The sequence below is a fragment of the Mobula birostris genome, chromosome 5, assembly GCF_030028105.1.
Source record: "Mobula birostris isolate sMobBir1 chromosome 5, sMobBir1.hap1, whole genome shotgun sequence".
Taxonomy (NCBI): domain Eukaryota; kingdom Metazoa; phylum Chordata; class Chondrichthyes; order Myliobatiformes; family Myliobatidae; genus Mobula; species Mobula birostris.
In genome coordinates, this window is record NC_092374.1 from 8,635,964 (window position 1) to 8,663,855 (window position 27,892).

The 27,892-nt window shown below is 44.1% G+C and overlaps 1 protein-coding gene across 1 annotated transcript; it reads right to left on the reverse strand.

Annotated features, from left to right (window-relative positions):
* Window positions 1-1,168: 1,168 nt before the first annotated feature.
* On the reverse strand, window positions 1,169-27,892 carry LOC140197523 (uncharacterized). The gene is made up of 6 exons (XM_072257557.1): window positions 27,345-27,892; window positions 26,470-26,570; window positions 24,583-24,969; window positions 21,508-21,903; window positions 20,530-20,629; window positions 1,169-1,206 (listed from the first exon to the last, which is right to left on the reverse strand). The coding sequence occupies exons 2-6, from the start codon at window positions 26,561-26,563 to the stop codon at window positions 1,203-1,205; spliced, it is 981 nt and encodes a 326-aa protein (XP_072113658.1). The 5' UTR covers window positions 26,564-26,570; window positions 27,345-27,892; the 3' UTR covers window positions 1,169-1,202.

The following is a 27,892-nucleotide window of genomic DNA, read 5'->3' on the forward strand; positions in this document are numbered from 1 at the left end:
TCTATTTCGACCTCACCCTAATCAAGGTCCTTTTCACTTGTGAATACTGAAGCAAAGTATTCATTTAGGACCTCCCCAATCTCGTCCGCCTCCAGGCACATGTTGCCTTCTTTATCCTTTAGCGGCCCCACCTTCATTCTTGTCATCCTTCTGTTCTTCACATACGCATAGAATTTCTTGGGGTTCTCCTTAATCTTACATGCCAAGGCCTTCTTATGCCCCCTTCGAGCTCTCCTAAGTCCTTTCTTAAGCTCCTTCCTGGCTACCCTATATTTCTCATGAGCCCCTCCTGCTTCCTGCTTCTTAGATCTAACATATGCTTCCTTCTTCCTCTCGACGAGTTGCCTCACGTGTTTTGTCAGCTATGATTCCATTTTCCTATCATTTTTTCCTTGTCTCAGTGGGACAAACCTATCCTGAACCCATTACAAGTGGTCCCTAAACTTCCTCCACATTACTTCTGTGCTTTCACCCTTGAACATGTTTCCAATTTACTCTCGTTAGTTCCTGCCCCATATTTAAGCCCTTCCCTAGTTAAGCACTTTCCCATTTTGTTTGTTTTTATCCTTTTCCATAGCTATGCTGAAGCTAAGGGAGTTGTGGTCAGTCCCACCAAAATGCTCCCCCACCAAGAGGTCTACCACCTGACCAGGTTCATTACCCAGAACTAGATCCAGTATGGCCTCTCCTCTCGTCGGCCGGTCCACATACTGCGTTAGGAATCCTTCTTGAACGCACCTGATAAATTCTGCCCCGTCTATCCCCCTTGCAGTCAGGAGGTGCCAGTCAATATGAGGGAAGTTGAAATCGGCCTACATCTGTTAACTGGGCTCAGGATGGTGGGTGGGTGGGAGAGGAGGGTCTGTCCTTGAGAGGGATTCAGGGAGGTGAAGTTGAAAGTATGTAGGGTGGAGGAGGTTTTGGAATAGAGTAAGGTTTCAGGCGAAGCTCACGGGAAAGATCCGAACCAATTCTAGTGACCCTTGCGGGTTGTCCCCAGAATATCCTTAAATGCTGGTTGTTTATGCAAATGGTTCATTTCACATGAAATAAATACATAAATGTATTTGGATCTGATTTAATGAGATCGTGGATAACTTGTGTATGTGCTTCCAGATTCCACCAAAGTTCAAAGGAAACTTATCATCAAAGTGCATAGATGTCACCATCTCCTGCCCTGAGATTCATTCTCATTCAGGCATTCACCTAGAACAAAGAAATACAACGGATTCAATGAAAAACTGTATGCAAAGACTGAGAAGTAGCCAACGTGTAAAAGACGACAAAATGCAAAAAAAGAAGAGACGGTTTGCACCTGACCTGGAAATGGACAATAGTGCTGCTCGGGGTTGTGGGGGGTGGGGGTGAGTTGGGGGGGGGCAGGTGCGGGTTTAAACTAGAGTTGCAGGAGTATGGAAACTTGAGTGGCAGTTTGTAGAGAGGTTGTGGAGACGATGTTGCTGGGGCCTCAGTCAAATTCGGGAATCAAAAGGTTGAACGCGGTGCGACTGATGTCCTGAGCTGCGTATACTTCAGTGCAAGTAAAGGGAAGGCAGATGGGCTCAGGGCATGGATCAACAGCTTGAATTATGATGTTGCAACCATTCGTGAACCTTAGTTGCAGGAGGGGCAGGACTAGCAGTTCAATATCAGACGTGACAGAGCGGAAGGGATTAAAGGAGAAGGGATGGCGTTACTAGTCAAGGGAAACTAGTCACGGCAGTGTTCAGTCAGGACGTACTGGAGCCTTTTGAAGTGAGGTGCTATGGGTGGAACTGAGTAACAAGAATTGTATGACCACGTTACTGGGGCTATATTACAGACCGCCCAACAGTCCGTGTCATGGTCCCGTCTGGTAATGTCCCATCTTATGCAATATCCACTTCATCCCCTTTATCTGCCCTGCTTGTAATCCCCTCGAAGAATTCCAACCGTTGCATCAGACAATATGTTCCCTTAATGAAACTATTCGACTTTGTCTTATCTTGTCGTGTTATCAAGTACTCCATAACCTCATCCTTAGCAATTATCTCCAACATCTTCCTAACCACTGAGGTCAGGCTAAGGCCAGTCTCAGTTAGTCTCAGAACTTAAAGGAACAACAGGAAAGTGTGTCTGAGTCCCGTCAGTGCATTCTGATGTAAACCGGACTTGCACTTCTCCTTAAACTGCACCCCATCACTTGCCCCCCTCTTCTCTCTCTCTCTCTCTCTCTCTCTCTCTCTCTCTCTCACACACACACACACACACACACACACACACACCACCATCACCACCACCACCACTACCACCACCACCACCAACAACAACAACAACAACACACACGGCTGTTAGTAGATGTTAAGAACTACTGGTTTGCGGATACAAATGTCTTTGGGTCGTCGCATTGCATCTCAGGTAAGTTCCCCACGATGAGTCTATCTAGCGCATGCACACCACGTGAATTCATTCGCTGCCGGGTGAATTCCTAAACCTCACCAACCCCACATTTTCCACTACAATCACATATCATGGGGTCGAGCACCACATTTCCACAACTGGATGGCAGGTTCATTCCTTTGCGCGTCGACTGGACTCGGAACAGCTGGTCAGCGTGAAGAACCAAGTATGCTAACTGAGAAATGTTTATTATTCTACGCAGATTGAGTAGCCCTTGGGCTTCACCCCTCCACATTGCCCATAAATCCCGTTTTCATGTTTCTGCTGGGGTCCAGGGTGAACTTTTCTGTACATCAAAGATTAGATTTGTACTTGGAAGATAGAACAGTACAGCCCAGCCCTTCGGCCCACCATGATGTGCCGATCTGTTAAGATCAATCTATCATTTATGACTTTATTTTTAGAGATGTAGTGTGGAACTAATTACCCTTCTAACCAGCGCGTCTTTCGAATGTGGGAGGTAACCAAAGCACACGGGGGAAATCCACGTGGTATCAGGCAAACTGTACCAACTCCTTTGAGGCAGCGGTGGGAATTGAACACGGGTGGCTGGTGATCTCTGTGTGGAGTCAGCACATTGTCACTGTCACTGTGGGTGGGTATCCCATGAGTGCCCCGTTCCTTTCCGGGTTTCCTAAGGACGCGTGGGATGAGTGGTTAATTTTCTGACGTAAATTATCCGGAGGGTGATTCGGGGGCAGTTGATGGGCATTTATGAAAAGATAGCTTACAAAGAAACAGAGAGGGAATGGAACGACTGGGACCACTCTGCTGAGAGCCAGCATTGTCCAATGGGCCGGAAGGCCTCCTTTTGACTAATATGTAACATTGAACAGTTACTGAATTCAAATAACATCTATAGATATCATCTAAACAATACACTGCCGCATACACAAAACGTTGGAGGAAACTCAGCAGGTCGGCAGCATATAATGGAATGAATAAACTTTTGACGTTTTGGGCCGAGACCATTCATCAGTACTGGAAAGAAATGGAGAAGAAGCCAGAATAAGACAGTGGACGAAGGGAGTACAAGAGAAGTGGAGCCAGGTGGGCGGAGGATGAGAGGTGATAGGTGGAAAATGTAAAGGGCTGAGGAAACAAATAATCTGATCGGACAGGATAGTGGGCCATGGACGAAAGGGAAGTACAGTAGAAAGGCCACCAGGGAGAGATGATTGGCCTCTGATGAGATGAGAGAAGCAGGGAGTTGGCAGAGTGAGGAATTAAAGAAGTGGGGGGGACCTGAAATTAGAGAAATCCATGCTCATGCCATCAAGTTCAAGGCCACCAAACAAAATATGAGGTGTTGCTCCTTAGACTGAGAGTAACCTCGCCGTGGCAGTAGAGGAGGCCATGGACCGTCATGTTGGAACAGGAAAGAGGATAGCAGTGGAAGTGGTTGGCAACTGGCAAATCCAAACTTTTTCAAATGGAGCGGTCCCCCAATCTACATCGGGTGTTGAATACGTAAGTTTAACAGTTATTTACACAATCCGCCTACTTACATTCCCAGCCTAACAAAGTTAAATATTTCAGTTAATAGAAAATACTGTACAGAAATTAGTAAGTTAAACAGAGTGACTTCTTCGGATGGATTCCGTGAGATATTCCTGGTGTTTAAGCAGAGGGCTGCCAAGTAAAGAGCTGAAAGCAGGTTGTCAAAACATTACAGTTGTAGGGTCAAAAAGCACTCGTACAGAAACTAGTCATTCGGCCCACTAGCTCCACGTTCACTGTTATTCTGTCTAGTCCCATTGACCTTAGTTCCTATATATATATATTTGTCTATCTGCCTGTGTCTATCTATTTAATTAATCTGCATTTTATTTTTTGTCTCTTTATATTGATACGGTCTGTCTTGTTTTATACAATAGTTACTTGGCAGTCTTTGTGTGCAGTTTTTCATTGATTCTATCGTATTTCTTTGTTAGAAAAATAGAAAACTTACAGCACAGTGCAGGCCCTTCGGCCCACAAAGCTGTGCTGAACATATCCTTACTTTAGAAATTACCTAGCGTTACCCATAGCCCTCTATTTTTCTGAGTTCCATGTACCTATCCTGAAATCTCTTAAAAGACCCTATCGTATCCGCCTCCACCATCGTCGTCGGCAGCTTATTCCACGCACTGACCACTCTCCGTGTTAAAAAAACTTACCCCTGACACCTCCTCTGTTCTGCTCTGAATGCCAGCATGAAAATGAATCAGGGTAGTCCATGGTGATATATACGTACTTTCATAATAATGATACTTTGAACTTTCAAGGAATCTGGAAGAACATACACAATTCGTCCATGATCATATTAATTCAGCTTCAGATACGTTTATTGATTTATTACTCGTGAAATGCACCATTTGCGTTAACGACCAGCACTTAAAGATGTGCTGAGGACAGTATGCAACTTTTGCTATAATTGAAAGTTGGGCCCTTTCCGAGTGCTTCACCTGAAACCAGACTCAATTCCTCAGCACCCATCCCGCCCCTGAGGCCGCGTTGCCCAGCTTTTCCTCCTTGTTTCCCTCTCAGCACAGTCCCTCCTTTGTCGATTCCTGAGCCTCAGCCCTCAGCGCACGTGCCTCAGATCCACCTCCCTGTATCCCCCTGACGCCCAGTCCCTCCTCTTCCACCCACCCACCGCCGTGACCCAGTTAACAACTGTAGGCCATTCGGTTATCCGGCCCTGCTCCACCAGTCTACCCGTGCATGATTGAGAATCTACTTCTGTGCTGGAGACAAAAATTGTCAGTTCTCCATTCGGGTGCAAAGAAACTTCTGCTCAATCCGTAACTTCATCACGCTCAGAAGTCGAGCAATTTCTGCTGATCTCGAACTGGTACCACGTGTCCCAAGAGTGTGGCCACAGATTCTGGACTTTATAATTTGAGTAAGGAAATTAGTGTCAAGAATGAATACCCTACCCCTGAGAAAGACAGAAGGCCACTGCAAAGGCAACGCCAGAGTCCTTCACCCACGCCCCAGTGTTTGGGCCATCTCGCTCGCTGCCCTTCACTTGCTGACGCTGAAATGCTGACCTTTTCACTTGCTGTAGAAGGTCCAGGAACTGTTAAACCGCAACACTGACACGTATGACTCAAAATGAATCAAGAGGTCGAGCAGAGAGCGAAATTATTCTTAGAACTTAAAGGAACAAAGCAAAGTGCGTGTCACTGCTCTCATCACACTTCGCGTAAAACAAACCTCCTCCGATTTTCAAACTGCCACCATCCTCCCCCTCCGGAAATGAAAGGATTAACATGTGGAGAGCGTGTGGTGGTTCTGTGACTCCATTCGCTGGAGTTTGGAAAAATTAGTACCAGTTTTTGGGAGGGTGATTCCTACAGTGAGCGAGTCCGTGACCAGAGTGCACAGCCACAGAACAGAAGTACGTCCACTTATAACGAAGATGAGTAAGGATTTCGCTAGCCGGAGGGTATAGAAACTGTGGACTTCGTTGCCATAGACGGCTGTGGAGCCCATGACATTGTGCATACTTAAAGCTGAGGTTGGTTGGTTCTTGAGTAGTCAGGGTGTCAGATATTTCTGGAATAAGGCAGAAAAATGGGTTTGAGGGCAATAATAAATTAGTCATGATTTAGTCATTGATTGGATTCGATGGATCGAATATTCTAATTCTGCTCCTAAGTGTCATGGTCTTTTTTATACATGGGAGCAGAATTAGGCCATTTAGCCCATTGCATCTGCTCTGCCATTCAATTATGGCTGATTCTTTCAATCTCTATCAATCTCTTCCTTACGTACACCCAACGACCTGGCCTCCACAGCAGCCTGTGGTTAAAAATTCCTCATATCCTCTACCCTCTACCCTTAGGCTAAAGAAGTTTCTCTGCATCTCTGTTTTAAATGTGCGCCCCTCTATTCTGAGGCCGTGCCCTCTTGTCTGAGACTCCGCCACCATGGGAAACATCCTTTGCACATCTAATTTGTCTAGGCCTTTCAACATTCGAAAGGTTTCACTGTGATTCCCTCCTCATGCTTCTGAATTCCCAGAATCATCCTTGTGAACCTCCTCTTAACTCTCTCCAATGCAAGCACATTCTTCCTCAGGTGAAGAGCACAAAACTGATCCCTATACTCAAGGTGAGGCTTCACCAGTGCCTTATAAAGACACAGCATCACATCCTGATCTTGTATTAAAGACCGCTTGAAATGAATGCTAACATTGCATTTGCCTTCCTCACTACTGACTCAACCTGCAAGTTAATCTTTAGGGTGTTCTACACAAGGACTCACAAGTTCCTTTGCATTTCAGGGATTTAGGATTTACTCCCTGTTTGGAAAATAGCCTGCACATTTATTTCTTCTACCAAAGTGCATGACCATGCATTTTTCAACATTGTATTTGAATTATCCATTCTCCTAATCTGTATCAGTACATCCTTGTTTCCTCAACACTACCTGCTCCTCCACCAATCTTCGCATCATCTTCTATCATTGGCAACAAATCCATTTATTCTGTCATCTAAATCATTTACAAACAGCATAAAAAGAAGTGGTCCCAATACCGATTCCTGCAGAACACCACTAGTCACTGGCAGCCAACTAGAAAAGGATCCTTTTGTTCTCACTCGCTGGCTCCTACCATCAGTCAATGCTGTAAACACGGTAGTAACTTTCCTGTAAGACCATGGGCTCTTAACTTTGTAAGCAGCTGCGTATGCGGCACCTTGTCAAAGGCCTTCTGAACGTCAAATATACAGCATTCTTTGCATCCTCTTTACCTATCCTACATGTAATTTCCTCAAAGAATTCCAATAGATTCGTCAGGAACGATTTTCCCTTAGTGAAACCATCCTGAGTTTGTCCTATCTTGTCCTATGTCACCAAGTACTCCATAACCTCATTCTTAACAATTGACTCCAACATCTTCCAAACCACTGGGGTCAGGCTAATTTGTGCTGCCTCCCTCTTTTCTTAAAGTGGAGTTACATTTACAGAGTCTTAATTGCGGCTGTCATTATAAACACACTGAGAACTATGCAATGCAAACGCACAGCTAACAATGTGAAAATACCCTTAACACACACAACATTTTCATACACAGGAATCGGCAGAGCAAACGTGAAATACCACAGAATATCAATTATTCCACGGCCGAAGTCACTAAGAATCACATGTCTTTCCCATTTTGATGTTTGCTCTGAACAACAACTGAACGTCCCACTGAAAGGTTTCAACCCGAAACGTCGACTTTCATAGATGCTGCCTGGCCTGCGAAGTATCTCCCGCATTTTGTGTGTGTTGCTCCGATTTCAATTTTCTCTTGCTTGTAGCTGAACCTCTTAAGCATTCATCATGCCTTTATGCCTTGCTCTGCCACTACATGAACCGTCTGATTAGATATTTGCATGAACAAGCGGCGAAACCTAATAAAGTGGCCAGTGAATGCAAGTGATAAATCCTCGACCAACTTGATTCACTCAATCTATGTGTAAGTTAAAGTTCCCCATGATAACTGCCCCATTCTTACATTCCTCAGATATTTCTCCGTTTATTGCCTGTGCCACTGTAATATTGTTCGGTGGCCATTAGACAACTCCCACCAGTAATTTTTTTTCCCTTTACTCTTCCTAATCTCTACCAAGATGGATTAAACATTCTACTTGGATCTTATATCGTCTCTCAATATCGCCCTGATCTCATCTTCAATTAAGAGCGTTAATCCACATCCCTTACCTTCCTTCCTATCGTTCCGTTTTACCTGATATCCTTGGATATTTAATTCCCGATCCTCTTCACTCTGCAACTACGACACTGTAATGGCCAATAAACAACCGCTTTTTACTGATTCGTGCCACATGTTCACTGATCTTGTTTCGAATACGACGGAAGTTCAGATAAAGTGCCCTTACAGTCATTGTGCTTTTAAAATTTTGTAATCTTTCATTTTTTTCCACTGGACTTTTCTTCACTCCACTTTTTTCTCTTTTCTCTTTTGCTTTTTCTTTATCTTTATCCACACTTTTCTATTTTACTTTATCCATACTTCTCCAACAAGCCCCCCCCCCCCCCCCCCGCCACACTACTGTTTAGTTTAAAGCCCTGTCCACAGCCCGAGTTCTGCGCTTCGCTAGGATCCAAGTCCCATCACGGTTCAGTTGGAGCCCGTCCCATTGGTACAGCTCACTTCTTCCTCAATACTGGGGCCAATTTCCCATGAATTCAAACCCACTTCTCCCACACCAACCCTGGAGCCACACATTCAACTCTCTAATCGTCTTGATCCTATGCCAATTTGCACGTGACTCGGATAGTAATCCAGAGATTACCAGATTTCTGGTTCTGCTTCTTAATTTAAAAACTTAATTTAATTTCCCTCAACTGAACCCCTTTCTTCGTTCTACTCATATCGTTGGTACCCACATGGACCACAACAAATGGATCTTTCCCCTCCCACTGCAAATTCTTCTGCAGGTCAGAGAAGATGTCCCGAACTCGGGCACCAGGCACACAGCCTTGGGGACGCTCTATTCTCACGACTGAGAACTCTATCTATTCCCCTGACTATGCTATCCTCAATTACTACCACATTTCTCTTCTCTCCCCCACCTCCATCACTCCCGATACCTTGAATGACTCCCTGAACTACGGTGCCACAGTTAGGTTGCTCATGCTTCCTACAGCCCGCACTCGCAACCACACAGGGAGCAAGAATCTCAGACCAACTGGGGCACGCTCAGGGGCTGATGCTCCTCCAGAACTGTCTCTTGCATCCCATTACCCGCCTCACTCGCAGTCACACCCTCTTGACCCTGACCACAGACCGAATTTGAGGCAACTAATCTCAGAATCAGGTTTATTATCACCGGCACGTGACGTGAAATTTGTTAACTTAGTAGCAGCAGTTCAAATTAATATAGAAAAAGATACAAACAATAATAATAATAATAATAAATAAATCCATCAATTGCAGTATATGTATATTGAATAGATTAAAAATTGTACAAAATAGAAATACTATATTTTAAAAAAGTGAGGTAGTGTTCACGTGTTCAATGTCCATTTAGGAATCGAATGACAGAGGGAAAGAAGCTGTTCCTGAATCGCTGAGTGTGTGCCTTCCGGCTTTTGTACTTCCTACCTGATGGCAACAGCGAGAAAAGGGCATGCCCTGGGTGCTGGAGGTCCTTAATAATGGACGCTGCCTTTCTGAGACACCGCTCCCTGAAGATGTCCTGGGTACTTTGAGGCTAGTTCTCAAGATGGAGCCGACTAAATTTAAAACCCTCTGCAGCTTCTTTTCGGTCCTGTGCAGTAGCCGCCACCCCATCCCGATCCCCCATCCAAGAGACTGCTGCAGCCTGTCAGAATGCGCTCCACGGTACAGCTATAGAGGTTTTTGAGTGTATTTGTTGACATACCAAATCTCTTTAAACTACTAATGAAGTATAGTCACTATCTTGCCTTCTTTATAACCGCATCGATATGTTGGGACCAGGTTAGATCCTCAGAGATCCTGATACCCAGGGACTTGAAACTGCTCATTCTGTCCATTCTGATCCCTCTGTGAGGATTGGTATGTGCTCCTTCGTCTTACCCTTCTTGAAGTCCACAATCAGCTCTTTCGTCTTACTGACGTTGAGTGCCAAGTTGTTTCTGCGAGATCACTCCATTTGTTGGCATATCTCACTCCTGTACGCCCTCTCGTCACCACCTGAGATTCTACTAACAAATCGTCAGCAAATTTGTAGATGGTATTTGAGTTATGTCTAGCCACACAGTCATGGGTATAGAGAGAATAGAGCAGTGGATTAAAACACACCCCTGAGAGGAACCAGTGTTGATTGTCAGTCAGGTGGAGATGTTATCACCAATCTGCACAGACTGTGGTCTTCCGGTTAGGAAGTCGAGGATCCAATTGTAGAGGGAAGTTCTGCAAAGGCCCAGAGACCCAAGTTCTGCAACTTCTTAATCCGGATTGTGGAAATGATGGTATTGAATGCTGAGTTATAGTCAATGAACGGCATCCTGACGTTGGTTCTTGTGTTGTCCAGGTGGTCTAAAGCCATGTGAAGAGCCATTGAGATTATGTCTGCTGTTGACATATTATGGCGATAGGCAAATTGCAATGGGTCCAAGCCCTTGCTGAGGCAGGAGTTCAGTCTAGACATGACACACCTCTCAAAGCATTTCATCACTGTAGATGTGAGTGCTACCGGGCGGTAGTCATTAAGGCAGCTCACATTATTCTTCTTAGGCACTGGTATAATTGTTTCCTTTTTGAAGCAAGTGGGAACTCTCCCCTGTAGCAGTGAGAGGTTGAAAATGTCCTTGAATACTCCCACCAGTCGGATTGCACAGGTTTTTAGAGCCTTACCAGGTACTCCATCGGGACCTTCCGCCTTGGGAAGGTTCACTCTCTTTAAAGACGGCCGAACATCGGCCTCTGAGGCAAAGATCACAGGGTCATCAGGTGCAGCAGCGATCTTCTAAACTGTAGTTGTATTCTCCCTTTCAAAGCAGGCGTAGAAGCGTTGAATTCAGCTGGTAGTGAAGCATCGCTGCCATTCATGCTATTGGGTGTTGTTTTGTAGAAAGTAACGTTTGCAAACCCTGCCAGATTTGCCGTGCATCCGAAGTCTAATGGGTGTGACAATCTCCTGAAACAGTGAATGTAGGTAACTGTTCCCCTCCCAGCTGTGCCGCAGTTCACACATGTAGGCTACTCGGCAGTCCAGCCGTGCTCCACCAGTCAGCATCGTCATGTCAGAATATTCAATTCAGTGTTCTGTTCTCATCAATCCCATTGTCATTAGGAAATTGTTGAAGTGGAAGGATACATCGGCTCCCATTTTGTCACAATGGTTCATTCAAGTGAAGCTATGGCTAAGTTTAGAAAAAATTAGAAGTCGAACCTTTCAACCTATGCTTGATTTTGAGAAAAGATGGGGTTCATTTACTCTTTATTATCATTTGAGTTCATTGCTAGATTTCCTCCACGACCTAATTGGAAATTTTTGGTACTTTTTTTTCTTGCTGGCGGTTTGATGTTTATCTTTAGAAGCTTTTTGTATGACGTACGGCTCCGGGGTTGAACACCTAAGAGGGCTTTTTTTTCTCACTTTTCCTTGCTTAGTAGGGTTTTTCTTTCTCTTTTGATTTTTTCCACCAAAATTTCTTCAATTATGAAAGCAATGTGTTTTTTTCGAGACATTGTAAGTGTTGTCTACTTTGATGTACACTTCTTAATTTTGGAGAATAATAAAAAAAAAGATTTGAAAAGAAGAGGAAATTATGAAGGAACGCAACAGGTCAAGTCGCATCCATGGAAAGAAATGAACAGTCAACTGATGAAGGGTCTCGGTCCAAAATGTTAACTGTTTATTTTTTTTCCATCATGTGCGCCCTGATCTGCTGAACTCCTCCGGCATATTCTTTCTGAATGTTACTCTGGATTTCCACCATGTGGAGAAACTCTTCTGTTTATGATTTGTCATTCGGAAATTGTCTCCTTCTTGAGTATATTTAGCGACTGGGCTTCCGCTACGTTCTGAGCCAGAGAAAGCTCTGTAAGTTCATCACACTCGGGGGTGGAGAAATTTCGCTTATCAAGATGTGGTACCACGTATTCCCGAGTCTTTGGCCGTGGGTCCTGGACTTCACAGCTGGTGTGAAGAATATATCAACTATTGTCATTCCGCACCAACACTGAGAGCAGGATCCTTGAGTTCTTCACTCGCACTACAATGTTTTGAACTTCTCACCCGCCGCTGACCCTGAAATGCTGACTTATTTCAGTTCTTGCAGAATTTGAGGAACTGTTCAACCACAACACTGACACTTATGACTCAAAGGGATCAGGAGGCAGAACAGAGAGCAAATTTATTCTTAAAACATAAAGGAGCATTGCTCCCCCAACCCTCCCCCCTACACTCACACACACTCACATGACTGCTAGCAAATCTTAAGATATATAACCAAGCACATGGACTTCAATCCTCCAAGATATGCTCTGAACCCAATGGCGGTTGCCATCCATGCAGCGATAAACGTCGCCTGATGAGACCAGCAGCCGTGATCCCGATCCCACGTATTCAAGACATTTCGGCACGTTTAGCCTAGAATTCAACTACAGCTTGTCGTGTCAAAGGAGTGGGGGGTATTTATTTAGTAAATGGAACCCACTTACATTTTCACTTGTTGGTCGCATCCATATAGTCAAAATGATGACTTTACCAAAAAGTTTATATTTATTTCAGAATATCCCTGTTTTTCTGAGTAAGAAGTTTTTTGATCGGATTAATTCTATTATTTTATCCTTTATTTGGAATATTAAAAGACCAAGAATTGGTAAATGTCACTTACAAAAGCTGAAAAAGGATGGAGGTCTCACTTTGCCTAATTTAAGAATGTATTACTGGGCTGTTAATGTGCGATATATGTCCTTTTGGTTACACTGGGTTGATAAGAACGATCGGCCAATTTGGGTAGATTTGGAATTGAAAGCTGTGAAACAGTTTTATTTAACCTCGTTATTGGGAGCTGCTTTAGCTATACAATTAGATTAGATTAGATTATGAGGACACGCAGTCCTCGTTTATTGTCATTTAATAATGCATGCATTAAGAAATGATACAATGTTTCTCCAGTATGATATCACAGAAACACAAGACAGATCAAGTCTAAAAAACTGACAAAAAGCACATAATAATAAAATATAGTTACAACAGTGCAAAGCAATACCGTAATTTGATAAAGAGCAGACCATGGATACGGTAAAAAAGAAGTCTCAAAGTCTCTCGAAAGTCCCATCATCTCACGCAAACGGTAGAAGGAAGAAAACTCTCCCTGCCATGAACCTCCAGCGCCGCACAGCTGCCGATGCAGCACCCTGGAAGCACCCGACCACAGTCCGACTGAGTCCGTCTGAAAACTTCGAGCCTCCGACACCGAGCACCAAGCACCATCCTTGCCGAGCGCTTCAACCCAGGTCCCGGCCGCCAAGCAACAAGCAAAGCCGTGGATTCGGGGCCTTCCCCTCCGGGGATTCTGGATCACACAGTAGCAGCGGCAGCGGCAGCGAAGTGGGCATTTCAGAAGTTTCTCCAGATGTTCCTCTGTGCTTCTGAAGTCTGTCTTCATCAAATCAGGATTGTGCGCGGCCCCTATTTAGCAATTACAGATACCATTCACCGGAGAGGCCGCGCACGCCGCGACGTGCCGCCATCATCTCCTCCCCTCCACAAATTAGCTAAACTTGTTAATTTAAATTTATACCTTCTGATTAAACATTCCTTACAAACTTGGATCCGGTTCCTAAATTTTGTTTAATCTTAAACAATTTAAATTTTGTAGTTTAATTTATCGAAATTACTTTTTTAAGCCCTCTTTGAGTGATCGAAATTTTTTTACTTTGGAAAAATAGAGGTATTAATTATTTTCTGGATTTATTTAAAGAAGATAGACTGATGTCTTTTGAACAATCAGTTGATAAATATTCTCTTTCATACTCACACTTTTTAGAATACCTTCAAGTTAGACATTTCTTACAAAAATATTTGGGTAATTTTCCTTACATTTTGGATGCCGACCTGTTAGATACTATTACGAGTATGAACCTTCTGATGAAGGGTTCCATTGGAAGAATTTAAAATTTACTATTACAATGGGATAAGCGTCCTTTATTTAAGATTAAACAAGAATGGGAAAAGGAACTTAATTTCACTTTTATGTCGAAGGACTGGATGCGGATTCTGAAGTTGGTTAACTCTTCTATGATCTGTGCTAGTCATTCACTGGTTCAATTTAAAATTGTACATCGTTACTCTTTGACAAAGGAGAGACTGTCTAAAATGTTACCTAATGTTGATAGTTATTGCGATAGATGTAAAACTGAGACAGCTACACTGACACACATGTTTTGGTCTTGTTCTATACTGGAACAGTTCTGAAAGTCAGTTTCTTCTACAGTTTCTAAAGCACTTAAAATTAATTTACAACCTAACAAATCAACTGTGCTTTTTGGAATAATTCCTCAAAATATCCACGGTATTTCTTTGTCTGACCAACATGTTATTGCATTTGTTACATCGATAGCTAGGAGGGCCATTTTTTTGAAGTAGAAGGATATATCAGCTCCCATTTTGTCACAATGGTTCTCTCAAGTGATGCTATGTCTTAGTTTGGAGAAAATTAGAAGTCGAGCGTTTGAACCTATGTTTGATTTTGAGAAAAGGTGGGGTTCATTTGCTCTTTACTTTTATTTGAGTTGATTGATAGATTTCCTCCACGATCTAATTGTAAATTTTTGGTACTTTTTTTTGCTGACGGTTTGACGTTTATCTTTAGAAACTTTTTGTATGATGCATGGCTCCGGGGTTGAACACCTAATAGGGTTTTTTCTCACTTTTCCTTGCTTAGTAGGATTTTTTTTTCTCTTTTTTTGTCACCAAAATGTTTTCAATCTTTAAAATAATGTTTTTTTTCTTGAGACATTGTAAGTGCTGCCTACTTCGATGTACGCTTGTTAATTTTATGTAATAATAATAAAAAGTTTTGAACAGAAGAGGAAATTATGAAGGAACACAACAGGTCAAATAGCATCCTTGGAAATAAATCAACAGTCAACGGTTCCCGCCGAGACCTTTCATCATGTCGAGACTGATGAAGGGTCTCGGTCCAAAATGTTAACTGTTTATTTTTTTTTCCATTATGTGCTCCCTGCAGATCTCCTCCGGCATATTCTTTCTGAATGTTGCTCTGGATTTCCACCATGTGGAGAAACTCTTCTGTTTATGATTTGTCATTCGGAAATTGTCTCCTTCTTGAGTATATTTAGCGACTGGGCTTCCGCTACCTTATCAGTCGGAGACAGCTCTGTAAGTTCATCACGCTCGGGAGTGGAGAAATTTCGCTTATCAAGATGTGGTACCACGTATTCCCGAGTCTTTGGCCATAGGTCCTGGACTTCACAGCTGGTGTGAGTAAGCCACTGTGAAGAATGAATCAACTATTGTCATTCCGCACCAACAGTGAGAGCAGGATCCTTGAGTTCTTCACTCACACTTCAATGTTTTGAACTTCTCACCCGCCGCTGACTCTGAAATGCTGACTTATTTCAGTTCCTGTAGAACTTGAGGAACTGTTCAACCACAACACTGACACTTATGACTCAAAGGAATCAGGAGGCAGAACAGAGAGCAAATTTATTCTTAAAACTGATCGGAACATCAGCCTCCCCAACTCGCCCCCTTAAACACACACACACACACACACACACACACGCACACACACACACACACACACACACGCACACACACACACACACACACACACACGCACACACACACACACGATTGCTAGCAAATCTTAAGATATATAACCAAGCACTTGGACTTAAATCCTCCAAGATATGCTCTGAACCCAATGGCGGTTGCCGTCCATGCAGCGATAAACGTCGCCTGATGAGGCCAGCAAGCCGTGATCCCGATCCCACGTATTCAAGACATTTCGGCACGTTTAGCCTAGAATTCATTCACAGCTTGTCGTGTCAAAGGAGTGGGGGGTATTTATTTCGTAAATGGAACCCACTTAAATTTTCATTTGTTGGTCGCATCCATATAGTCAAAATGATGATTGTACGAAAAATGTTATATTTATTTCAGAATATCACTGTTTTTCTGACTAAGAAGTTTTTTGACCGGATTGATTCTATTTGTTTTATCTTTTGTGTGGAATAATAAAAGACCAAGATTTGGTAAATGTCACTTACAAATGTTGAAAAAGGATGGAGGTCTCGCTTTGCCTGATTTAAGAATGTATTACTCGGCCGTTAATGCGCGATACACGTCCTTTTGGTTACACTGGGTTGATAAGAACGCTTGGGCAATTTGGGTAGATTTGGAATTAAAAGCTGTGAAACAGTTTTACTTAACCTCGTTATTGGGAGCTGCTTTACCTATACAATTAGCTAAAGTTGTTAATTTAAATTTATACCCTGTGATTAAACATTCTTTACAAACGTAGATCCAGTTCCGCAATTTTGTTTAATCTTAAAGAATTTAAACTGTGTAGTTTAATTTATTGAAATTACTTTCTTAAGCCTTCTTTGAGTCATACATTTTTTTTGCTTTGGCAAATTAAAGGTATTAATTATTTTCTGGATTTATTTAAAGAAGATAGGCTGATGTCTTTTGAACAATTAGTTGATAAGTATCCTTTTTCACACTCACACTTTTTAGAATACCTTCAAGTTAGACATTTCTTTCAAAAATATTTAAGTAATTTTCCTTATATATTGGATGCCGACCTGTTAGATAATATTACGAGTATGAACCTGTTGATTAAGGGTTCTATAGGAAGAATTTATAATTTACTATTACAATGGGATAAGTGTCCTTTATTTAAGATTAAACAAGATTGGGAAAAGGAACTTATTTTGGCTTTTATGACGGAGGACTGGACGTGGATTCTGAAGTTAGTTAACTCTTCGTTGATGTGTGCTAGTCATTCACTGGTTCAATTTAAAATTGTACATCGTTACTCTTTGACGAAGAAGAGATTGTCTAAAATGTTTCCTAATGTTGATAGTTATTGCGATAGATGTAAAACTGAGCCAGCTACACTGACACACATGTTTTTGTCCTGTTATATACTGGAACAGTTCTGGAAGTCAGTTCCTTCTACAATTTCTACAGCATTTAAAATTAATTTACAATCTAACAAATTAACTGCGCTCTTTGCAATAATTCCTCAAAATATCCACGGTATCTCTTTGTCTGACCAACATGTTATTGCATTTGTTCCATGGATAGCTAGGAGGGCCATTTTTTTGAAGTAGAAGGATACATCAGCTTCCACTTTGTCACAATGGTTCTCTCAAGTAATGCTATGTCTTAGTTTGGAGAAAATTAGAAGTCGAGCGTTTGAACCTATGTTTGATTTTGAGAAAAGGTGGGGTTCATTTGCTCTTTACTTTTATTTGAGTTGATTGATAGATTTCCTCCACGATCTAATTGTAAATTTTTGGTACTTTTTTTTTGCTGACGGTTTGATGTTTATCTTTAGAAGCTTTTTGTATGATGAATGGCTCCGGGGTTGAATACCCAATAGGGTTTTTTCTCACTCTTCCTTGCTTAGTAGGATTTTTTTCTCTTTTTTTGACACCTAAATGTTTTCAATCTTTAAAACAATGTTTTGTTTTCTTGAGACATTGTAAGTATTGCCTACTTTGATGTACACTTATTAATTTTGGATAATAATAATAATAAAAAGATTTGAAAAGAAGAGGAAATTATGAAGGAACGCAACAGGTCAAGTAGTATCCATGGAAAGAAATGACAGTCAACGTTTCTGGCTGAGACCTTTCATCATGTCGAGACTGATGAAGGGTCTCGGTCCAAAATGGTAACTGTTTATTTTTTTCCATCATGTGCTCCCTGATCTGACGAACTCCTCCGGCATATTCTTTCTGAATGTTACTCTGGATTTCCACCATGTAGAGAAACTCTTCTGTTTATGATTTGTCATTCAGAAATTGTCTCCTTCTTGAGTATATTTAGCGACCGGGCCTCCTTTACATTTTGAGCCGGAGACAGCTCTGTAATTTCATCACACTTGGAGGTGGAGACATTTCTGCTTATCAAGATGTGGTACCACGTATTCCCGAGTGTTTGGCCATAGGTCCTGGACTTCACAGCTGGTGTGAGTAAGCCACTGTGAAGAATGAATCAACTATTGTCATCCCGCACCAACACTGAGAGCAGGATCCTTGAGTTCTTCACTCACACTTCAATGTTTTGAACTTCTCACCCGCCGCTGACTCTGAAATGCTGACTTATTTCAGTTCCTGTAGAATTTGAGGAACTGTTCAACCACAACACTGACACTTATGACTCAAAGGAATCAGGAGGCAGAACAGAGAGCAAAGTTATTCTTAAAACTTATCGGAACATCAGCCCCCCCAACCCTCCCCCCTACACACATACACACACACTCACACATTCACACACACACACACACACACACACACACACGCACACACACACGCACACACACGCGCGCACACAAACGAACACACACACACACACACACACACACACACACACACACACACACACGACTGTTAGGAAATCTTAAGACATATAGCCAAGCACTTGGACCTCACTCCAAGTTACGCTCGAAAGCCAATGGCAGTTGCCGTCCATGCAGAGATAACCGTCGCCTGATGAGGCCACCAGCCGTGATTCCAAACCCACGTATTCAAGACATCTCGGCACGTTTAGCGGAGAATTCAACCACAGCTTCTAGTGTCAAAGGAGTGGGGGGTTAATGAAGGTCAGGTAACATTTCTTCGCGTGGAACATAGCGTTCTCATTAGGTTCCTTCCTCCAGCTGGTTGTTGCGTATGCGCAGAGCAAGAACGACAATGGTGTAGTGTGATTAAACATTTTACTGAGTTATGGTAGCCAGGGTACACTCTGGGTAACTTACAGAGTCGCAGAGACCAACCGGGATTGCCAAGACGACACGCATGCGCATTCGAAAGTCCGTGCCCAAAAGAAAGTGCCACCCGCGCCTAAGAGGCCTGGCCGTCCTGGAACGATCGATCGGCCGCTTTTGAAGAGATTTGGCTCGAGACTTGAACGGGATTTCCCACAAGATAAGTTTAATCGACAGTGTTAGTGTTTGACAACAAAACAGAAGTTGAGCCCAGAAACACAATCAATTGGAAGTTTTACGGTGAAGTAACGATATAGGAGGTGGTATTGATAGTAAGGAAGATGGTCTTAGGCTATAGGATAACTTTGATCAAATAGCAAGGCACTTATATTAAGACCATAAGACATAGGAGCAGAGTTCGGGCATTCGGCCCTCCTACTCTGCTCTGTCATTCCATCATGGTTGAGATAGTCTCCCTATCAACCCCATTCTCCTGTTCTCACGCCGTAAACCTGACACCCTTACGCAACGAGAACCTATCAATCTCCACTTTAAAAATACCCACGTCCGTACGTGGCAGTAAATGTCACAGGTTCACCACGCTCTGGCTGAGGAATTTCTTCGTATTCTCTGTTCTGAAGGGGCATCCTTCTGTGAATGGAAGATTGAAGTTATCCAGACTGTAGTGTAAGTAGACACTGAATGTTAGGTTTCTTGGGAAGTGAGTGCAAAATTCCTCGGAGCTGAGTAAACGCAACGTACTGGGGACAGGAACAGGTGGAGGTTGTTAATTAAGGAGGAACCTGATTTTCAATAATATAAGATAAATGGATTTCATTTGAATTCCCTTTGAGTGTTAATATGTTTGAAGTGGATACGATTACAGTTCAAACTGGATTACGGTGAAGGGAGACGGTTACAGAGATTCGGTTAGCAGGCAAACCTCTGAGGGATTTTGCCTCGTAGACGCTTTCTGTCGACCAAGAGAGCTGATTCATCCTGGGCTTGGACTGAGTTAGCTGATCCCAGTGAAGGTGGATTGCTGAAAGTCGAGACTTTCCCGTATACTTCCTTCTGCTGTGTTCCAGGGCGACTTTTTGCGTATATCAAAGATTACATATGTATTTAGAACGTAGGACATGAGAGCACAGTACAGGACCTCGGGCCCACGATGCAGCGCCGGCCTTTTAGACTTATTCGAGCCGCGCCGCCCAGCACCTCACCCACTAAACCCACCCTAATCGCAGGTCGATTTACAACTAAAAATTAACTTGCTGACTGGTACGTTTTTTGGACAGAGGGAGGAAACCGGAGCACCTGGAACAAAGGACTCCAGGATTGAACCCTGAACTCAGACGCCCGACGGGTAATAGCGTCCCCTTAACCGCTACGCTACTGTGGCGTCCTAACCCATCCCTCCTGCATATCCTTACATTTGTCTATCATTCAGTGGGTGTTTAGCAGAGACATTCAATCTGAAAGCTATCTCAAAATGCTAAATAGCTGACAAACGTGGACTATTTTCTGCGTAGCTCCGACAAACAGCAATCTGATAATGAGTTGTTTGTCGACAATACCGACTGGGACGCCTTAATGTTTGAGTCAGTTTCCAACTCCCACCGACCGTCTCAGTGAATCTGATTTCAGTCACGTCACGGCAAAAGCCTTCTGCATTATTTCATACAGTACCTGAGTAAGTCACAGCAGAGAACGGCGCCCATCACTAACAGGGCGAGAGTTTTCAATCCGAGTGGGATACACAACATCAACTCGGCAAAAGCGTCTGTCCCTGAAGTGAAAGTGAGAGAGGTCAATCCAGACTCGGAAAAGGGGGAGAGACCAATAATGTAGACTGATTGAAATGGGTAGATATGGGGATGAACATATAATTTAGTAGATTTATACCGATGGCACTGCGGAAGATAACTTTTGTGTGATGGAATAAGACAAGGATATTACTAAGAATGTAGAGATCAGGAAAACGTCAGAACAAAAAATAATTAACCTGCAGTAAGACCATAGATCAGAAGACATAGGAGCCGAACTAGGCCATTCGACCAATCGAGTCAGCTCCGCTATTCCATCATGGCCGATTAGTTATCCCTCTCAACCCCATTCTACTGCAATCTCCCCGTAAAATTTGACGCCCTTAATAATCAAGAGCCTACAAACCTCCGCTTGAAGACCAAAGACCTGATCTCCACAGTTACCTGTGGCAATGAATTCCACATATTCGCTACCCTCTGGCTAAAGAAATTCATTCTCCTCGCTGTTCTAAAGGGACGTCCCTGCATTCTGGGGCTGTGCCTTATGGATCCAGATTCCACCCCCCCCCCCCACCCACCATGAATCTTCTCCACATCCCCTCTATCTACGCCATTCGACATTCGATAGGGTTCAAGGAGATGGCTCTGGCTTTTTATAAACTCCATCGAATACAGTCCCAGAACCATCAAACGCTCCTCATACGTCAACCTTTTCATTCCTTTCTCTAAACCCGCTATCCCTCTGACTGCCCCCTATCCCCCGCTCTCCGTGCGACATCCGAGATTCAAAGGCGGGGCTGCAGCCGCCTGAATGTCGTTAGATGCGTCTTCCTATTTCTGCTCCCCTTCCTGTATCTAATCTTCTCCCCGTACCCTACAGAATGTGGCAATGTTTTCTTACCAGGTCTGACCCGCAGCCTGATCTCACTCTGGGACACATGGATATATGGGGGATTGAGATAGTGTCCGTAGAAGAAGTGTGGATAACGGTAGTCCGAGTCCCTGAACTCAGCCAGACACAGGTAACCGTGAGCGTCCTCAACAGCAGGCTGCTTTATCCTGGTCGAGGCGTTTCCCAGTTCTGGGTTCCCGACGAGCTCGTACCGAGTCACTCCGTTTTCCGCTGCCCACGATCCATGTCCTCGGTGCCTGAATGTGACGATGTGTCGGTAGGGATCCTTCCTCATCCACGTCACCGTGTGCGCGGTGAGGTTCTGCGGAGGCCCTGTGAACACATACGGTAACGTGGCTGAAGCTCCCTCAGTTCCAGTCATCACAGAGACACTGTCGCCGGGAGCTGAGGGAAGGACAGGCGATCTTCTGTCAGTTATATGTATATATCTATACATATTTAATCACACCTCCACCCATTAACCCATCCCAACCCCACCATCCCTCACTACAACGACATCCACGTCAGCCACTCCTCTCCACTGCCCCTCAGCATCCTTTATCACCCCATGCGCCGCTGACACATCCACTCCTCATTGAACCACTGACCATTCACTGTCCTCCTGAATTTTCATTTGCCCTGCTTCGACCTAGAGGAGTTCCTCCTGCCTAGAGTTGTTTTGTCACTATGATGTCCTGTCAGAATCACCTTATGTTCAAATACTCCTGCTCCTACCATCACTTTCTGGAGTCTATGTACATAGGCTAATCCTTTCTACGTACATTTGTATATACGGCCACACTTAAATAGTCACTTGTGCATTGTGTTTTATATTTATTATGCGTGTGTTTTGGTTGTTTTTTAATTGTGTTCGTTATGCTTATTGTGTTTTTTTATAAGAACATAGGAGCAGAATTGGGCCATTTGCCCGTCGCGTCCGCTCCGCCATTCCATCATGGCCGATTCATTTTCCTTCTCTGCTCCAATCTCATGCCTTTTCCCCGCATTCCTTCATGCCCTGACCAATCAATAATCTATCAATCGAATATACCCAATGACGTGGCCTCCACAGTCGTCTGTGGCAATGAATTCCACAGATTCACCATTTTCAGGCTAAAGAACTTCCTTCTCATCCCCGTTCTAAAAAAACGCCCCTTTATTCTGACTGTGTGTCCTCCGATCTTAGACTCCCCCATTAAAGCAGATATCCACACTATCAAGCCCTTTCACTATTCAATAGGATTAAATTAGACCACATCTCCTTCTTCTGAATTCCAATGAGTAGGGGCCCAGAGACATAAAATGGTCCCTGTATGACATCTTTCGTCCCAGAATAAGTTTCGTGAACCTCCTTTGAACCCTCCCCACTGTCAGAACATCTTTTCTTTGTAAGGGGCCCAAAACTGCTCATAATACTCGAGGTGAGACATTGACAGTGCTTTATAAAGTCTCAACATTACATTCTTGCTTTTATATTCCCGTCCTCTCGAAATGTATGCGAACATTGCATTTGCCTTCCTCACCACCGACTCAACCTGTAAATTCACTTTTAGGGAATCCTGCACGACGGCTTCCAAGCCCTATTCACCTCGGAATTTTTTTTAAATTTTTCCCTCTATTTAGAAGTTCTCCGACACTTTTATTACTTCTAATAAACGGGCAGACTGTTATTTAAATGGGGAAAGAATTCAAAGTTCTGAGATGCAACGGGACTTGTGAGTCCTCGTACAGGATACCCTTAAGTTTAACCTTCAGGTTGAGTCGGTGATGAAGAAGGCGAATGCAATGTTGGCATTCATTTCTAGAGGGAATAGAGTATAGGAGCAGGGATGTGATGTTGAGGCTCTATAAGGCACTGGTGAGACCTGATTTGGAGTCCTGTGGGCAGTTTTGGTCTCCTTATTTAAGAAAGGATGTGCTGACGTTGGAGAGGGTTCAGAGAAGATTCACTAGAATGATTCCGGGAATGAGGGTTGACATATGAGGAACGTTTGTCCGCTCTTGGACTGTATTCCTTGGAGTTTAGAAGAATGAGGGGAGACCTTATAGAAACATTTCGAATGTTGAAAGGCATGGACAGAGTGGATGTGCAAAGTTGCTTCCCATGATGGGGGAGTCTAGTACGAGAGGGCATAACTTAAGGATTGAAGGGCGCCCATTCAGAACAGAGATGTGAAGAAATTTTTTTAGTCAGAGGGTGGTGAATCTATGGAATTTGTTGCCACGGGCAGCAATGGAGGCCAAGTCTTTGGATGTATTTAAAGCAGAGATTGATAGGTCTCTGAGTAGCCAGGGTATCAAAGGTTATGGTGAGAAGGCGGGGTAGTGGGACTAAATGGGAGAGAATGGATCAGCTTATGATAAAATGGCGGAGCAGACGCGATGGGCCGAATAGCCGACTTCTGCTCCTTTGTCTTATGATCTTATGGTCTAAGTATTTGCCTTCTCTGTTCCCCTGGACTGTCGACTTTCATAATTCCGCTGCTTCGTTTTCTGGAGGCGGGGAAGGGATTGAAGATTTTCTGGGCACCGGGTACATACAGGAGAGTTCCTGGATTTCCCTCGGAGTGACAGAGAGTTTACAGCTGGGAAGGAAGACATTCGGTCACTTGACAAACTCCCTGACTCTTCATTCTGTCTCTATTCTCAGAGTTTAAATACTATCAGATTATTCACCAAATCCCATGCCTCCGGCTTTTGCTGCTCTTAATAAAAGAAGCCAATATTGTCCAACTTCTGTTCGCAACCACTTTCCAATCTATTAAACCCCTTCTGAATACTCTCCAACGCTTCCATACCCTTCCTCTAATGTAGCTCCTAGATCAGCACAGAAATCTCCTAATGTCGGTTCTCCAAAGTTTTATAAAGCTGCAACACTTTTATCTCAAACTGCCCGACCAAATATACCAGAGCCAGCGTTTCATGCAGGTCCCCAAGCACACTGCCCAACAGGATTTACCGGAGAGGGATCCGGATCAGGGTCCCCGACACTTCACTCCCACATTTATTGATCAGGTTTGGACCATAGGGATCCTGTGGTCCTTGCGCTCTGAGGCAGCTACAGTACCTGAATTTGGTCCTCACCTCTCACAGAGAGCTCCGTTAGAACCACTGTTCGAAATTTATTAGTATTGAGCTCCACCTGGCACCAATACCGACCACCGTCACTCCGGTTCAGACGCTGCACCATTATCGAAATGTCTCTTTGAATGAAGTTCTCCACGAATCCGAACCGCCCTCCTCCAGTCTCCTGTGTCGTTATTTCGCACCGGGAGCGGCCGGGACTGGGAAATGTGCAATTAAGCACCAGCTTTTTAGCACCTGATTCCACCCTGTACCAGATCACGGAACCGAAAAGGGCGACGTCAGTGGGTGGGTGGGTGAAAGTCCACGGTAACACAGCTGAGGCCCCTTCCACCGCAGAGACCACATCAGCGCCGGACATTGACCAACCACGGATCGAATTGTCTGCTGAGAGAGAGAGACGGGCGGAGAGATCGAGTGAGTGTGTGTGTGTGTGTGTGTGTGTGTGTGAGAGAGAGAGAGAGAGAGAGAGAGGGTGGGGGAGGGAGAAGGAAAGATCAACAGCGGAGCAGCTGGTGAACAGACAGAGTTTCAGAAAAAAAAACTGAACCGGATCCTGGTCTGTAGCGGCACGGGATATGGTAACGTATCGGTGAGCCTGGATTTTATATCGACACAGCCAAGTGGGTTACTGACGTGCGGCGGGTCCGGGGAATGGGTACATGTACTATAATGGATACCCGGGTGGGTGTTACAGCTTGTGGTCACACCCTTTTGGGGTCTGGGATGGGGTTTATATATGTAATAACAGATACGCGGGGTTACAGGCTGAGGTCGGACGTGGGAGGGAGCGGGACGTGATTATTAGTATAATAACGGATACATGAGAACGGCATAGAGGCTTGGGTCTGACGTGGGAGGGATCCGCGGTGAAGGGCATATGTAGTATAATGGATACCCAGGAGTGGGTTACCGGCGGGGGTCTGAAGTGGCAAAGGTGTGGGGGTGAGGGTTGTGTGTATAATAACGGATGCCCGGGAATCGGTTACAGGCTGGGATCCAGTGATGGTTTCAGGGGTCTGTCATTGTCTGTTCCCCGGATCTGTTGGATTTATAATCCTCCTGCATCAGAGGGAAAGTAGTTGGAGATTCTGGGTATTGGTTGCAAACAGGAGAGTTCTTGGAATTACCTCAGAGTGAAAGAAAGGTTACAGCTGGGTACGATAACATTCAACCTATTAAACTCATACTGGCCCGGTGTAAGAACCACCCACGCAGTCCGACTCGCCAATCCTCTCTCCACCGCCCCGCGAATTCATTTCAGACACTTGTAGCTCTCTCCTTTTCAACGCCGCCTTCCTACCTGGCCCCACGTTTCATTTCGAACACTACTGGGGTGGAAATAATGTGGCCAGGCAACTCTACAGCTCTTCGTCGAATCACTTTCATTCTGTAACGACATTTTTTCCCCGTCCACCAATGGGAACAGCCTCCCTCAGTCCACACTCTTCATAATTTTAACTCTCCAACCCCGTCCCCCCAAAAGCAGGTCTCCATCGGGTATGTGGGTTAGAAGCAGGAGGCCTCGGCACCTCTAGATCTCACCACCATTGAAGCTGATCTACGTTAAACTCAACTCCCGATCCTCTCCCGCCGCCTAAATCCATCCACCCTCCCATGTGCCGAGGGTTCCACTCTGGGTTACAAAGTCCTGGGATCCAGATGTGTGTTCCTCCAGCTGTCAGGTCACCAGATCACCTCTACCAGAGGGAGTGTAGTGTGCGAAGGAGGAGGATCAGTCAGGAGCGCTTAGGGTTGGAAAGTCTCCCAATATCCCCTCACTCCCTGAGTGTAATCCAAGGCCCAGACAGCTGTAGAGCTGCCACAGCGGAAACCCGAATATTCGGATGAGGCAAGGAGATAATGAGGATAATGAAAAACACTTACTGTATCCCTGGACTGAGATGGATAGCAGGATCGTGCAGAGGCAAACCCGGAGGGAACGCATCGCCAACGCGTTAGTCTGACATCCTTTGTGCATCCTAAAACTGAAATGCAGAAGTCGTGTCAAGTATTGGTCATTTCGTCAAAGATCCACCACCCTTATAAACGGGTTATAATTCGACAAATCACTGATTTCTAACTGAACAGGGTTGGTATGTTGCAAGAGCAGCACCTTGTGGGCATCACGCATACGCATTCAGTCGTGACCATCTGAAAACGGAAGAAGCCCCTGAGCAGTGCGGAGAGTTCGGATGCGTTCCCAAAACTGAACTTGAGAGGGCAAAGGGTAGCAATAAAGTTTCAACAGCAGACATGATTAAGGAGGTTCCTAAAACATTTCAAAATTCATTTACTCTCCTTAACCAAAACGTGTGTACCTTTGGGATGCCCGGGGTGAATTCCAATTATTTATTCAGACTTGCTCAAAAATTCTGAATTCCCACAAGCCATTTTAAGTGAGGGCAGCTCTGACAAAATGTTCTGCTTCTCCCCGGGTTTGAAGGGTTTATGGATGGAGGTAATCAGTGTTAAAAGCTGGCTGAAGCAGTCACGGTGGTCGATTTACCGTTGTGTGATATCAATGGCTGCCATCCCAACCTATTGTCCCCTCAAATATCTCCAAATTAATTCCCATATTGAGCAAAATATAAAGGATGGGTAAAAATTGAACAGTACGTTATTAAGAACCAGCAGCAATAGACCACAGACTCAGCTTTTAATATTAAACGAATGTATTTTCAATACCACCCCAAAAATATAGACATTTGAACAGATTTAAACAGATTACTCCCCTAAACAAAGAAAACAGAGTTTACTACCTCTTAGCGCACAAATTGTGGATGTTTAGAAACAGTTCTTCCCACGTCTTAGGATGGCAACCCAGAAGGTTCCCAAAACTACGGGAGCAGGTACAGGTGTCTGTAAAGAAGGGTTTTAAAATCCACCTTAAGTTGACAATGAGGTCGATCGCGGGGCAATTCCAGGGGACAAGTGATCATCGCGTTCACACTGGGACTACACAGGGAAAACAAGGCAACAGTCACGGAAGGTTCTAGACATCGAGTAGACGTCATTTAAAAACGGGAGTCCATGCGGAAGTAACAAAGTCTAAGTTCCAAACTCCACGTGAGGATATCCCAAGGTGACAGTCACGGAATATTTTCTAACACGAGTGGTGGCCACGTTACACACCCGAATCCATTCTTGGATTAACAAAAAGTGTTTATCGCAGATACAGTCAGAAATCCATGTGTGGATCATACAAAGTGACAGTCAGGTATCCAATATGCTCGGTGTGCCGTTAATTTTGATAATCCTCCGGACATGGAGAAATATTGGCATCGCCTAATGCTGTACTGGACCCTTT